The sequence below is a fragment of the Centruroides sculpturatus genome, unplaced genomic scaffold (genome assembly GCF_000671375.1).
Source record: "Centruroides sculpturatus isolate CEXI.00-Female unplaced genomic scaffold, Cexi_2.0 scaffold768, whole genome shotgun sequence".
Lineage (NCBI taxonomy): Eukaryota > Metazoa > Arthropoda > Arachnida > Scorpiones > Buthidae > Centruroides > Centruroides sculpturatus.
This window is the reverse complement of record NW_019386336.1, coordinates 284,262-299,748: the sequence shown is the minus strand read 5'-3', so window position 1 is coordinate 299,748 and position 15,487 is coordinate 284,262. Positions and strand designations below refer to the sequence as shown.

At 28.4% G+C, this 15,487-nt stretch overlaps 1 protein-coding gene across 1 annotated transcript in view; it reads left to right on the top strand.

The window, feature by feature from the left end:
- The window catches only part of LOC111614596 (protein-glutamate O-methyltransferase-like), a 21,483-nt gene extending 6,892 nt beyond the window's left edge, over positions 1-14,591 (top strand). The window contains exons 4-5 of the mRNA XM_023355966.1: positions 4,984-5,149; positions 13,785-14,591. Of these exons, the coding sequence (XP_023211734.1) occupies positions 4,984-5,149; positions 13,785-14,537 (919 nt within the window). The 3' untranslated portion in view covers positions 14,538-14,591. The remainder of the gene's footprint in view (positions 1-4,983; positions 5,150-13,784) is intronic.
- The last annotated feature ends 896 nt before the right edge of the window (positions 14,592-15,487 follow it).

Below are 15,487 nucleotides of genomic sequence, written 5' to 3'. Positions count from 1 at the left end.
GCCATTTTCATTCTAAACCATATTATCATTATATATTTTGACAGCTAGCATTTTAAGGCTTATTTGTAAAAAATTTTGTTTGATTTTGTGCAATTGTTTATTTTTTATGTCCCATCAAATATGGAAGATCAAAAGCAGCATTTTTGGCATATTTTGCTCTTTTATTACCGAAATGGTAAGAATGCTGTTCAAGCAAGAAAAAAATTGTGTGACGTGTATGGAGATGATGTATTGACAGAACGACAGTGCCAAAACTGGTTTACAAAATTTCGTTCTGGCAATTTCAATATTGAAAATGCACCACGTTCTGGATGGCCAGTTGAAGCCAATGAAAACAAAATAAAGGTACTGATTGAAGCAAACTGCCGAATAATAACATGTGAAATCACTAAGAGATTAATTTGTCAAATTGAACTGTTTATGATTAAGATTATGATGCATAAGATAACTCAAACTTTGCTGTTAAATGTTTTTTTTTTTTTTTTTTAATTCTTAAGTCTTTAAATTTGGCATTAACATATCTTGAAGTACTAATGAATCTGTGATGAATTTTCCTAATATGAACTTATTAAAGGATAGTTATTCTGTCATTGTATTTTATCACTTTACTATCATACTAAGAAAGATGCACTGTTTTGATTAAGAGAATTTATCCTGAATAAGATCAGGATTCAGTNCATATCTTGAAGTACTAATGAATCTGTGATGAATTTTCCTAATATGAACTTATTAAAGGATAGTCATTCTGTCATTGTATTTTATCACTTTACTATCATACTAAGAAAGATGCACTGTTTTGATTAAGAGAATTTATCCTGAATAAGATCAGGATTCAGTATCTTTTGATTGATTTATGTTTTCTATAAATAAAATGCAAGACTGTCTTTTGGCATTAATTTTAGCTTTAAATAAAACAATAAAATATAAAAGCAGAAATTATAAATTCTATAAGTATTTTTGATAATATAACGTTATTTTATTTAATTTTTATGTTTATGTAATAGTTTTCAAACTATTTTATTGAATATAACATAATTTTCTTTTAAAATTTTACCTGATGCTGATAACATTGTTATCAGAATTACTTGTATACAAGTAATTTCAATAATTTTTGTTTTTATATTTTATAAGTTAAGTTAAAGTTAATTAATGCCAAAAGACAGTTTTCTGTCTGATTTATGAATTATATTGACATTGTGTCATTTTTCATATTTATTCGTCATATTTTCTATCTTCTAATTCAAAACATCAGCAGTTTGTTTTGAGCCAGAAAAGTGCTATAGATATAAATGCTATTTTTTTTCCAAAGAATATTCTAATAAAATAATACTAGTTTTGTTTACAACTAAGTCTTTTAGAATTCTGATTTAAACTTGTAGCCATTGTTCTGCTTTCTTCATTGTAAATGCTAATATTTTTCAAACCTGGAAACTGATGGTAACAAATTATTTTTCAACCTCTTTTTCAGTTTTTAAAAACACTAGTAATATTGATTCTATAATAAAATATTTATTGTTTACAATTAATTTGATTTTTACACAACAATAATTGAATACAGTTATTAATTGTAAAGTATTTTTTCTTAAATGTGTTTTGTACTGTACATAAAATATCTTCTGACTGGAATGTAAGAAATTATGAAAATGTTAAATTTGACTTCTGTTAAATTTAGGTTGGTGCTTTTATATTATTTATTTAGATATAAGATGATTAAAAATATAATTTAATATTCTAAAAGTTTATTAATATAAAACTCTATTAGGTAGTACCTTAAAATCAAGCATAAACTCCCAACCTCCCATATAAAAGTTTAAGAGCATTATCTGTTGGCATTAATAAAGGCAGCAAGTTTTAGAAATATATAAAGTTCTCTTACTCCAAGCATTGAGACACAAAAACTTTTATAATGCAGCCTTTTAATTCAAAATTTACGAAATTGTTGTAAGGTTATTCTGACAAGGGCCTTTCAAAATGGCTGAAAACATTAGTAAATTTTGAATTAAAAGGCTGCATTATAAAGGTTTTTGTGTGTCGATGCTTGAGTATTAATTAAGTGCAGTTAAAGAAGAATTTAAATATGGCTCTACTCTTAATAACAGAAAACAATTATTTTTGTTTCAATAATCAAATTTTCCTTAAAAAAACGGGGAGTACCAATGGTATCTCCACTTTTAGTGGTTCTAGCTAAATTACTCATGAGAATATTGAATTTTGTGTTTTTTCTGCTCTTTTGTAGTCAAGTATCCACTGTTATACATTAGATGTGTAGATGATATATTACTAGTGTGGGATGGAACTGATTTCAAAATTTGCAATTTATACATCAGTTATCCCAGATAACTTATACACATTAATCAATTTTACTGTAAAAAAATGAAAAAGACAGCAGCATAAATTTCCTAGATCTCTCAATATAAAAAATGCCTAAAGGAGGAGTTTGTTTCAGTGTATATCACAAGTTTAATCTATATTCTCAAATCATACCAGCTACTTCATTCCAACTGCCTAGCTACATAAACAATGCCATAGCTGCAGTTATTCATAGAGCCTGTGTATTGCCATCATCATAATGTTTGGTATGAAAAGAGTTGCAATTTATTAATTAATATGGCAATTCATAAAGCAGGATGTACTCACAAAATTCAAGTACATTTAAACTCGTGTGAAAATTCCTCTTACCATCAAAATTAGAAATAATTAAAATGGATCTCACTCATCCTGTGTCTTTGCACATCACCAGATTTCAAAAAGTAGGATTTAACCTTACAATAAAACTGCAGCTGCCCTTATGCAGAGTACTAGGTAATGACAAAGACAAATTAACTACTTTTATCACCTGTTCGCCATATTTGCGGTATACTTTACAAAACAATTTGCATATTCAAGTGGTTTATTATTAGAATATGTGAAATTTTGTGCTTTTGTATAACGTTAATTTATTGTTTAATTTAACAATTGTATTAAATTTGACAAATAAAAAATTACATTATTCTCAAAAAACGCAATTTCCGACTGGTGTCCTCTTAACCCATAAGTACCAGGAAGATCAGTGAAATGAAAAATTGGCGACTTTTTCAGACTTTGAATGTCAGAGAGCTTTTTGTGTAAATACCTGCAATGAAATTTCTAAGAAAAGCGATTGGGAGTTTGATGCAGGATTGCACATCACCAGATTTCAAAAATTAGGATTTAACCTTACAATAAAATTGCAGCTGTCCTTATGCAGAGTACTAGGTAATGACAAAGACAAATTAACTACATTAGAAAAATCAGGTGTATACATAATTCCCTTATAGTGTTGTAAGGGAATTATGTATACACTTGATTTTTCTAAATGATGATAAAAAGGTGATATATTTTGTGGCTACAACTAGAAAAATGCAAAGACATATATTAGAACATCAAGATGATATTTGTAATAATACACTTTCCACAGAATTATCTAGAAGAGTTCTTGATCATTGCTTTACACTCCTGTGTAATGATATTTCCATCCTTGCACAATGTGTGGACCACAACTGTTTATTTATCTGGGAAACATTATTTATTGAGAAATTGGAGCCATGTAATAGGTCCCAATTCTAGATCTCCCAAAAATATGGGTTTTACTATTTAATAATTTAAAAAAATTAAATCTTTGCTGCCATAAATTTTTGATTTTAGTTTAACCATTGATTAAATGTATAATTTGACAGCATGCCATTTACATTTAACATATATGTTCCAATTAGAATATAATAACGTTAACTTAAAATTTATATCAATGATCTAAAATTTTTTTCCATTTTGCCTGAAGAAGACATTCTATACATGTCGAAAGTGCTTGCAAGATATTTTGTATTTATTTTTGTGTTTTTATAGTTTACTCATTAAAACTATTAATACTGATAGACAGTGCTCTTAAAACTTTTATCTAGTAAGAATCTGGCATGAAAAAATAATTATTTCTTTCAAACTGCCATATAACATAGTGCTTGCACAATGTAGTTTTGTTCTAATAACATGTTCAGAAAATATCAGCAAACCTTACATTACAAAATCCTTTTTAGCTTTTGTGTAAGGAATTCCTTTCTATTATATTTGATATAATTTTTCAATATTTTTATTCTTTTATGTGAATCCCCACTGTTGATTCCACCAGGGTAAAGGGAGAGTAACAAAGTTTTGATGATATGACTACTAAAGATATTCAAGAATTACTGGCAGAAAGAAAACTTGATGAAGCAGATTTGTAGAAATTGATTGGAGATAAACCAAATCAGTTTAGAGGCTTATAGTGCAAATAAATTCTGAAGTTTCAAATTTTACATTAAAATTCATATGGGAAGGCATAAATTAGAAGAACAATTAGAATCTTGTTTTTTGAACAAAGATTCTTTGACTGAAAGGAGCACTAAGTTTAAAAGGATACTTCAAAAATGCTTAGCTCCATACCACGAAATTTACAGAGATCTATGAAGCGAAAGCAAACAATCCAGCTTACAAATTTTTTTTAAAGAGAGCAGAAGATATATGGAATTTGGATGCTGCAGAAGACAGTTCAGAAGATGAAATTCTGAAATAGAAATGTTGTAGAACTTCATCTTTCATGTCAAATGTTGTTATATGCTTAATAGTGATGAAGAGGAGGAAAATTAAACAAACATCTGTTATCTGACATACATGTATATGTATGTTAGAATATTGTTTAATTATTACTATTTTTAATAAAGTTTCCTATAGTTATAAAAACAAATGGTTTATTTTTGATAGCTTTTAAGAATATAACTTCCATTTTTGTACTGGTCCTTTTGTTTTGTACTAGTCTTCTATAATATAGTTTTACAATATGTTTGATTTTACAGGAACATAAATACTGTGTTATATGAGGGTTACCTGTATAATAAACATTGGATTAGTTTATTTAAATTAAATTGTTTAAATTTTGTATACAAGTCATCAAATATAATTTAATTAATATATATTTAAAATATTTTTTTGCAGTGATCGGCTTAATAACTTTGATCCATTTTGTAAAAAGAAAGAAAGAGCTTTATGGGGTTCAATGGATGTTATTGTAATGACAATGGAATATTTGCATCATATTATAAATAATATTAATAAAAATGAAATCAAAGCAATCAAGGCACATTTTGCTACATTTTTAAAAGTATGATATATATTTTCTTTCTATTTTTTTTTATCTTTAAACAAACGAAACTGTATGCAGTAGAACCCCAATTATCTGAAGTAAAGTGAATTGATGCTTTTTGGATAACAGAAAACACAGATAAAATGGATGGTCACAGCTGTTTTAGATTAAAAATTATGAATATAAAAAGATTTATATAATAATACTTTTAAGGCTCTTTTTATACCTTAGAGAATTTAATCATATATAAAAATAATTTTTATATCATTTATTACATAGCTAATAAACCTCTGTGTAATAGTTAAGAATAAAAATGCATATTATTGTTATGTTTTAATATGAATGATTTGTCTCCCAATAAAGGTAAATGATATACGTACGATAACAGAAACAAATCATTTTGTAATACACATTAGTATTTTAAACTTTCTTTATAAATTAAAGTATAAGAAAAATATAGAGTATTTATTTATAGGTTTGTCTTGGATAATTGGGGGTTCTACTATATATACTCATATGTTCATTTCTTTGTTTATATGCAGTGTTTGTGTATATAATAAAATATATTAATAAATACCTCCTTACTTTAAGAACCTTTTTTTATTATAGCTAGATAATAAAGGCAAACCTATGCTTATTTTTTTAAATTTTTGTTAAAACATGAATTTTATTTAAATTATAATTATTCATGTGTGCTTATGGTCATACAATAATTATAGAAATACTTTATATTAAGTTTTTGTTTGTGCATTGTATTTCAGACAATGGATAAATTTATATAAATACAGTATAATGCTGATAATCCAAATTACCAATTAACTGAGTCATTGCAACCAAGGAATGTAAGCTTGGTCTTTTATGTATTGCCCTACATTGACCTCAGTCTACATGATCATTATTTCTGAACATTCCAATCTGTTTTCAGCCATCATCATTGTTACATTACTGCCTAATTTAAGTGGATGTCTTCAAATTAAATACACTTAAAAAACCAAAACTTTAGCAGTTTATAACTGGTGATGGAATGATACCAAAATTTTTCCTGATTCCAGTTCTTTTGAATACAGTACTTTCTAAAGTTTATTTTAGTTTGGAAAAATTAACAATTTACATTACAAACACAGTACATTCATTAATTAATTAATAAACATCAAGCTTAAGAATGGAAAATGCTTGGGAAATCCAAAATCAATCTTTTGACAGAAATGTGAAAATTTTCCATTTATATGTAGATATGTATGTTTTTATTGTGTACTACAAAATAAATTTGTAATCTTATTTCAAGTAAAATTAATATTGAAACATTACCTTCAAAGAAATTATAGCTAATTTCCTTTTACTCAAAAAACTATCCCATCGTATCATCTAGGGTAACTGTCTTTTGAAATTGCTTTGTTGGTCAACTTGATGATTGGGGAAAGATAAATGAGAAGATGCACTTCTTTTTTCATGCTTCTCACAATTAGCATGCCTCATAAATGCTTTAATTCCATTGTATTTAACACTAAATGACGTTCAGCAAATGTTGCAATGAGCTGAACAAATATCATTATTGTCATGAGATAACCAATTTTTGAATTCATTTGAGCCATGAATGTGCAGACTTTATCTTGAACAAGTAAAACGGCAAAACCATATTTAGGACAAGACTATGTCTCGGAGACTCACTAGTAAGTGGAATCACTTTGATGCTCAAGGTGGGTCTCGTTCTCATTCTCCAATCTTTTTTTGGTATTGCTGCTTTTGGGGGTGATCATTCAAACTTCGCCAGCTATGACCACAAGTTCGTCCATGATGCATTTTTGATGAAATTAACCTATCCAATTTTGAAATTTCTCTCTGTTGCGTGTCAGCCTGGGTTGAATTTTTGTTGAAAATTCAACCCAGAATGAAAATTTCCCATTTTTGAAAAAATAATCATGGCTCTTGTATCGTCCAAAATTATTTTTTTATTTTGCACAAACAATATACAGTTTAACCCGATTATAACGTCATCAGATGTAACGACAACCCTAATATAACGTCAAATTTTTATTGGTCCCACGTTTTTACTATACTAGGATAATTGTTGAAAAATCTACTTATAACAACATAAAACCCTGTTTTAATGTCATATTCAAGCACTCCCAAATTTACAAAATTAGATTACAAATTTTATTTATCATAGAAGAAACTATGTGTTCAGTCCTAAGGTCAGAGTTCACTTCTTAGAATGACTGTGGGTGGTACTCTCTCCCATCTGACTTCAGTAGGGTGAGGAGCCTGTTTATAGAAGAGGGTTGCCATTTTGTATTTTATTTTGACTCGGTTCTCGGTCTCCTGACTACCTATAAGTCTGGATTTTTTTATGTGCAAATGATTTGGGCACTTAATCAACTCTCGACATGTACTCATTACATACCTCTAAGCTTGTAACATAAACTGGCAGTATGATTTTATAAACAAGACAGTCCTGTCAAAAATTAGTTTTTTAAATTCAAAATGGCAGTAAAGTTGCACAAATTGCATTTGAAAATTTAACATATAGCATCATCTGTGAATCATAAAAACTTTCATAATTATAATGAAAAAGACATTTTATCATTATATACTAAACATACTAAATATTAAAAATAATTTTATAGTTAGTTAAAAATAATTTTTACATAATTTTGTTTATATTTTAAACTGTTTTGCTGACCACTGGCCTCGATTTGAAACTAGATAGCCTTGATAGTTCAATCAATGTTAACTTGCTTATTATTAAAATTTTTTAAATTTAAAAAGCAGGTAAACTTATAAAACAAAATTTAATGAAATTACTAAAAAATAAAATTAAATTTGATTATCTTTTGTGCAAAACACTAAAACAATTTCTATAGTTATGTTGCAAAAGAAAAAAGAGTTGCAATTAATTAAAAAATTGTAATTAAGTGCCCAAAAACATGCATGCAAAAATTAATGCAAAATAAAATAAATAATAATAAATAAATAAAAATTATTAAAAATAATAATTAAAACTCTGGCCTTTATACTGATACTAAAACCAAAATTTAAATTAAAATCAAAATTAAATCAGTTGAAAATTAAAATACTGTAATGTTTTTAAAAATCATTTAAAAGTTGTTTTGAAATTTTAAAATTGTAAATCTTATCAATTTTTAAATTTACATTATTTGTGTGTGGCAGTGATAGAACATTTTGCTTTTAATATATAAATACAAAATACAGATTGCCAGTAAAAGCGGTCCAATGCCAGCCAGATGGCAACTCTACAGTCACCCTATTTTCTCTAAAATGGGGACAATTAGTACCAACCAAGTGTAATCTCTTATTGCTCTGACTACACGAAAGAAAAGTCTGCTATGACACATCACCTCATGTATGGGGCATTGCATACTCTCTGCTTTGTTGATGTGAAAGTTTTCAGTTAACTAATACTTAATTGTTAATATCATAATTTAAAAAATTTTTAATCTCTGACTGAAACAAATAATTTTTTTATAAAATTTGGAAGAATTGTTTTAGGAATCAGAAATTATGATATGATTTGCTTTTTCCAGTAGTTTCTTAATGGGATCTCATAATATATATGGTGCATATATCTTCTTTCTTTCTATCTTATGTGTTTGCTTAGTACAGATCCATTCCAGCTTGCTGCATTAGTGTATGGAACCAAAGTTATTGAAAAATTGATAAGGGCATATACCAAACCTAATAAAAAGAGGTTGACGAGGAAGGAAGATATAAGAACCAACAACCTAACTAAGTTCACCTTTAACAAGAACTTGATTGGTGTTATGAAGGAAGTAACAAGTTACAAGAATGCACAGTTGCTATACAGAAGAGAACTGATGATATATGATCTTTTGAGAAATGATAAATATAAGATTAAAAAGGGGGAGCAATCTGGAATATAAAGAATACCATATAGGAATGATAAGTTAGCCTTGAACAAAGAATACTTAGGGGTCACCAACAGAAACCTTAACAAATGACTTTAGGAGCATGAATACAATATAAGAAAAGGACAGTGCTGTATGGCATTATCCAGAATAGCACAAACTAAAGGTTCAGTTGTTGAACGGGAAGAAGCTAAGGTCATAAAACCAGTGTGCTCACCGACATTGGCAATGAGTTTGGAAAAGGTTGAGATATATAGAAGTAGCCTTTCAGGGAGATGTTTGAACTATAAAGATGCAACAATTCTACCCAGGGTATGAAACTATATCATCAAGAGAAATTCATTAGAATCTAATTCATAATGCTCATTCAATGTGAAACTGATATTGTGAATTTAATTTTGTCAATTATTTTATTTTTTCTATTGTGTTTTCTTGTGGCTATTATTTATTGTTTCTTTTCATGGTTTTGTTAATGATAAGCCATATACAAATATTATATTATATGTAGATTTTTGAATTTGAATATTGATTTATTGAAATTTGATGTATTCAAACATCTTTGTAATTCAAATACATTCTTATATGTTCTATGAGATAAGGAATAGTTTTTAATGTTCCAGAATTTCAAAACCTGATGGCAGCTTGTGGAGCAGGTTGAAAATGTTTAGTCTGTGTACTCATTAGGCAGTTTTAAATGCGCGTTTTAAAGAATCAAGAGTTCTGCATAGGCATACATACTCAAACGCACACTTTTGGCCAAGCGCGCATTAAACGCATGTTGATAGATTTTTGTTAAAACGCACGTTTTGAGATATATGTGCTGCCATGTTGTTATACATTCGATCGCGCGCTTTCGGGTAGAGTGTAGGTATGTTGGCCGAATTGGAGAACGATCATTTCGATACTGATCTATTTATTGATGAAATCTAAAAGAGACCGGCCGTCGTCAAATGATTTTATAGATATTCTAAAAGAATTAAAAAATTTGGGTTCATATTGTCTTAGTTTTGGATACAATGTCAGAAACATTCCATGCGTCAGTCTATCTCGTAATATTGGGTGCACCCAAAATTCTCTTTGCCTCTGCCATCGTCTTTTATAACGATGATGGAGGAGGCACACACTAGCAATTATTTTCACATCCATTTCCAAACTGAGCCAGTGCTAACGCTCCACTAAACGGTCGTCGAACGCCGAGCTAACGCGTGGTGTGTATGCTGCTAACACACGTTTAACGCAACGCAAAATGCCTAATGTGTACAAGCCCTTATTGAGGTAAATAATTTCTCAGTGATTTAAGGTTTTATTGAGTTGATTACAATCTCCTATCTGAATGTTTTAGAATTTTATTTAATTTCTTTAATCATATTTTATATATCATGAACACACTCCATATTTGTTTTAAATTAAAACTTTATTGCACATGTTCAAATTCTAACACATTTAGGTAAAAAAAAAATTCTTAAGTTCGCTCAATGTAAAGAGTTTTTAAAAAATCACTACAGTGGAACCCCACTGTAGTGATTTTTTAAAAACTCTTTAACGAACTTAATTCGTTCCGCGACTCCGTTCGTTAACCGAAGCAATTTTTCCCATAGAAATTAATGCAAATGCAATTAATCCGTTCTAGTCTCCGAAATTTTTGTGATTTTATTTGTAATATACAGTAATTTTCTTTGATGAAAATGTAAGAAAACGTAGTATGTATCATTACAGCAACAAACATGTAAACTTTGTTTAATAAACTAGCACTGTACATACCTTCGTTTGTTGTAGGTGGTGGCAGAAAAGTGGAGATATACGAACCTTAATGCTTAGAAGGGTAATCTCCTCCAAAAAATAACGGGTAGCACTTCATTGGAAGATTCTTCGAGTCAAAGTCTCTTTCAGTAAAAAAACCCACCAGTGGCTAAGTGGTCTTCGTACCTTAAACACGGTTCGTTCATTCGTGGGTTTGCACCTCGCTCAGACGGGCTGGCCATGTGGAGTTTTCCGGGTTTTCTCCACCTCTGTAATGCCTAAATAGATTCCAGTTTCCCTTAAAAACACCTCCCAGAAGGCATTCCCCTAGGGCCTAGGTAGATCGCCCAAGTGTTGCATTGCCATAACTTAAACAAACAAACTCTTTCCTAAGGAACAAGAAATTGATCTAAAGTTGATTGTCTTACTATTTTAATCAAAATTTTTCTCAAATGCGATAGCGCATTGTCGTTTATATTGCGTTGTCGTTTTCTATTGCCGCTATGACTTTTTACTTTCTTGGATGCCATATTGATTAAATATATAAATCACAAAACTGAAAAAAGAAGCATAGCACAAACACTCGGAAAAGCAATGCTTAACTCGCGCATGCCTAACACCAACTAAAATTTGACACAAAATACCATTACGTTCGTTATCCGAATTTTGTTCGTTATTCGAGACAAATTTTTTGCAAAATAAAAGTTTGTTAACCGATTTGGTCGTTAACCAGGACGTTCGTTAACCGGGGTTCCACTGTATTTGAAATTTGTATATTTTTTTTTCACTTGAGGATAGCATTTTCAAATGTTGAAAGTACTTGCACATATTTAATTCATCAAGTAAATAAATTTAACACCAAAAGATGGTCCTTTTTCTTTCTTATGCTATATTTGGCACTGTATGTGAGTATATAAACTTTTACAACTAAAAACAAAATATGCAATTTTTCTGGAAATATCTTAGAAATTTAAAAATTTGTGTTCTAAGAACTTAAAGGATGATATGAACTTTTTCAATGATGATTCTCTTCTTGAGTGGCTCACAAGAGCTGCTCTACTTCTCAAGATGAATCTCCCGTACAAAGTTATATACCAGTAGTAGATGAGCAACTTATGAGTTACAGTCAACTGGCACAACTATTGGATGAGCAATACACATTTTGCTATAATCCACTGACAATTTCAATGTAAAAATAAACCACCAATTTCATGTAAGCATAATATTAATATGAATAATATAAATAGGAATTTTTACATTTAAGAAGTTTATCATACAAATAATTTTATCTCCAGCACGATAGCAGAAACTAGTAGCAGAAAATTTTGAATGTTGGTGGCATTTTGCAGGAACAAAATAATATCAAGTGTATTTGTTGTACACATTAGGAGACTTTTTTTTATAAAAGTTACATCATTCATAAAATGTAAGCATGAACTGAAGTTGAAAATGTTAAATTATAGGCCCTCTTCCATTCCTATGTTACTTCCATTTTTGTTTAGTGAATAAATTAAAGTTTGTTTTATAGGCTGTATCATTGCACAAAACTTATATCATTATATGCTTTGAGACAGTTTTGAGAGCCCTCACATAATGAAAAGGTACTGTACATCTATTTCTCTTTCCTATCACTTGACCCTATTGGCAATATCTTCTCTTTCAAGTATATTCATTTTTATTCTCTTTTTAATTACTAAGTTACAATAAAATAAAGAAATGGTATATATTTATGTATGCATGTTCACATAAATAGGAAAATAGACATAAAGTGAAGACACATGCATTTATCTGCTGATGACCAATGATATCAGAAAAGCCTATCTTGTTTGAGGCTAATAAAAACAACTGTTCTTCTACAGCCACTCTTCACAGTATGAAACATTGTACATGCAAGCTGTAGTTGAGGCTCACTGATGTGTTGTGATGATCTTATGATGCATTCTAAATCATAAAGTCAAGATGCTAACCTAAATATTGATAAACTTTGTACTACTATTAGTAAATAAACATCTCCAAACCCGATATCCAATATAGTAAGACACCAACCGAATGCCGTAAATTAATCGGGCTATTTTAATGCTAAATTCTAAATAAATTACGTAATTAATTTGGCACTAGAGGTAAGCGTTAGGCGCCATCTCTTATTAAAATTAATAATTATAAATATATTAATTAATTTAAATAATTTGGAACCGCTGGGAGAAAAAATCGGCCCGGAGCGGGACTCGAACTACTATTAGTGTTTATCTTGAAAATAGAATATTGATAAAATCTATAACAAGATTATTATAAAAACAGAACAGGATTAATTTGCATAGTTTTTGCTACTGTAGAGAAGAGTAATTGGAAAGCAACAATACAATACAATTTCTGTTTGCTTACAAAATAACTCAATTCAGAAATTTTCAACAGAAATAAGTTTTGATTGAAAAATTAATGCTTTTTGGATAGCAAAATTTAATTGAAATATAAACAAAAAATATATGTAACTTGTTGACCAACTTTGTAATTTAAAATCAGTGACTTCTATACAATCTGATGATTATGTTCTCATTAAGAAACTCAAAAAACACCTTTCTCCATTTATAATTTAACCAATTAGTATTGTTAAAAGATAAGAACAAGAACCTTTTGTAACAACTTGTTACTCTCAGGGACATCAGTTTACAACTAAAAGTAATCTAAATCAAAAAATAATAAGATATAGTTTATATTTTGGAGAATATGTTTTGACATATAGACATTTGACCACCTTTATATTTGAATTATGTAACTCCCACATTGTAAGCAGTTGTTTATTTTCTGATATAGGTCAAGATATATTAAAGTTGTTTTGTTATAAAATGGTGTGAGTGACATTAATTATAAAATATTAATAAAGTTTTATATTTTATAGATTACTTTTACTATAAGTTTTTCTTAGAAATTTTTCATAAAAATGATAAAATTTAGTTATAAGCATAATTTAAATTAACTATTAATGATTTTAAAAATTATTTTAATAAAATAATATATAAATTCTTTTATAGCTATCATTATGGTCAAATAGGTGTGATTTATCCATTTCGGCTGGTAAAGAAAATGTGCAGAAAGATTGTCTCATTAAGCAGTTGGAGGAACTTAACAAGAATATTTTAGTAAATGATATTGACAAACTATGGGAATATATAAATAAAACTGCTCAAAATTCAAATATTTGTCTTGATATAATTTTAGACAATGTTGGCTTTGAATTAATTTGTGATTTATGTTTGTTAGAATTCCTTACAGCTACAAAACTTATTGACAAAGCAAGAATATATGTTAAAATGATACCTTGGTATGTGTCTGATACAATGGAAAAAGATATATACTGGACATTGAATGAATTGGGACAAGTACAAAATGAGAAAGTTTGTACTCTTGTAGATAGATACAATAAAAGATTAAAGTGTGGAGAATGGAAGATTGAAAAAGAACAGTTCTGGACGTTACCTTATGATTTTAGTGAAATGAAAATTGTAGATAAAGCTTTATATCAAAAGTTAAGTGATGCTGATATTATTTTATTTAAAGGAGACTTAAATTATAGAAAATTGGTTGGAGATAGAAAGTGGCCTACCACCACACCCTTTCACATTGCTTTAAATAATTTTTTACCATCAACATTATGTGCCTTAAGAACATTGAAAGCTGATGTTGTAACTGGATTGGCTTCAGGACAAGCAGAGAAACTTCAAAACTTTCAAAGTGATTGGATGATTTCAGGTGAATATGCAGTCATACAATGTGTGATAAAATAATGAAATTAAGTATTATACATTATATGAGTAATTTGTTCAAATAAATTTAATATTTTAAAAATTTTGTTTTAATGAGTTGAATTGTCTATTTTAAATTAAATAAAATATTTCTATGATTTCTATGGAAAGTTGTTATAATAAAATTAATATATGAAGATAAGAAGATTCAAATAAATTTTTTCTTTTAAAATGTATAACATCGGGTAGGGAAAATTTATTTGGTTAATTTTGATGTCATTTCCAAGATAAGAATAACAAAAATATTCAGTACTGTGTTTTACAGATCATTTGTTTATAAATTTTATGATGTTGGTTTAAAATGCCAAATTTTGCCATCTTGATGTCATATCAATAGTTAATATGGTTATAACTTGATTAACAATTGGTCACAGTTCATTGTTCTATTGACTACAAGCATTATATCAAATATATTGCTGTTTCATTTTTTCTTTTGTATACAATATAATCTCACTAATTTGGACTAATTGGGGGAAAAGTCTGGATAGCCTAAATTATTGAAAGTCTGAATTAACAGTGTTTTTACTCAAATTCATATTGTATGGTCTGAAAAGTACACTTTATTTAAAGTCAAATTTTATTGTGCTGTTTAAATGAACAAAAACAATGGTTTGATAAATTTTTAAAATGCGAAGGAAGTGGTATTCTTTTTCTAACTGTTACTTTATTACATCTTGACACATCTGTCCTAGAGTAAAATAATAGTTGTTAAGCCTAGATTAGAATTGGCAAATTCATATTTTAAAAAATATACAATGCAAAATAGTAGTCCAAATTATGATAAATTCCAAATTAGTGAGACTTTACTGTATAAATAATTTGTAAAATGACATATAATGTTAAATGTATGTTGAAGTGTTGTTTATGTTAAAATATGTAAGAAATAAAGCTATTCTCTTCTGGATTTTTAGTTGAAAATTTGATCTATTTAC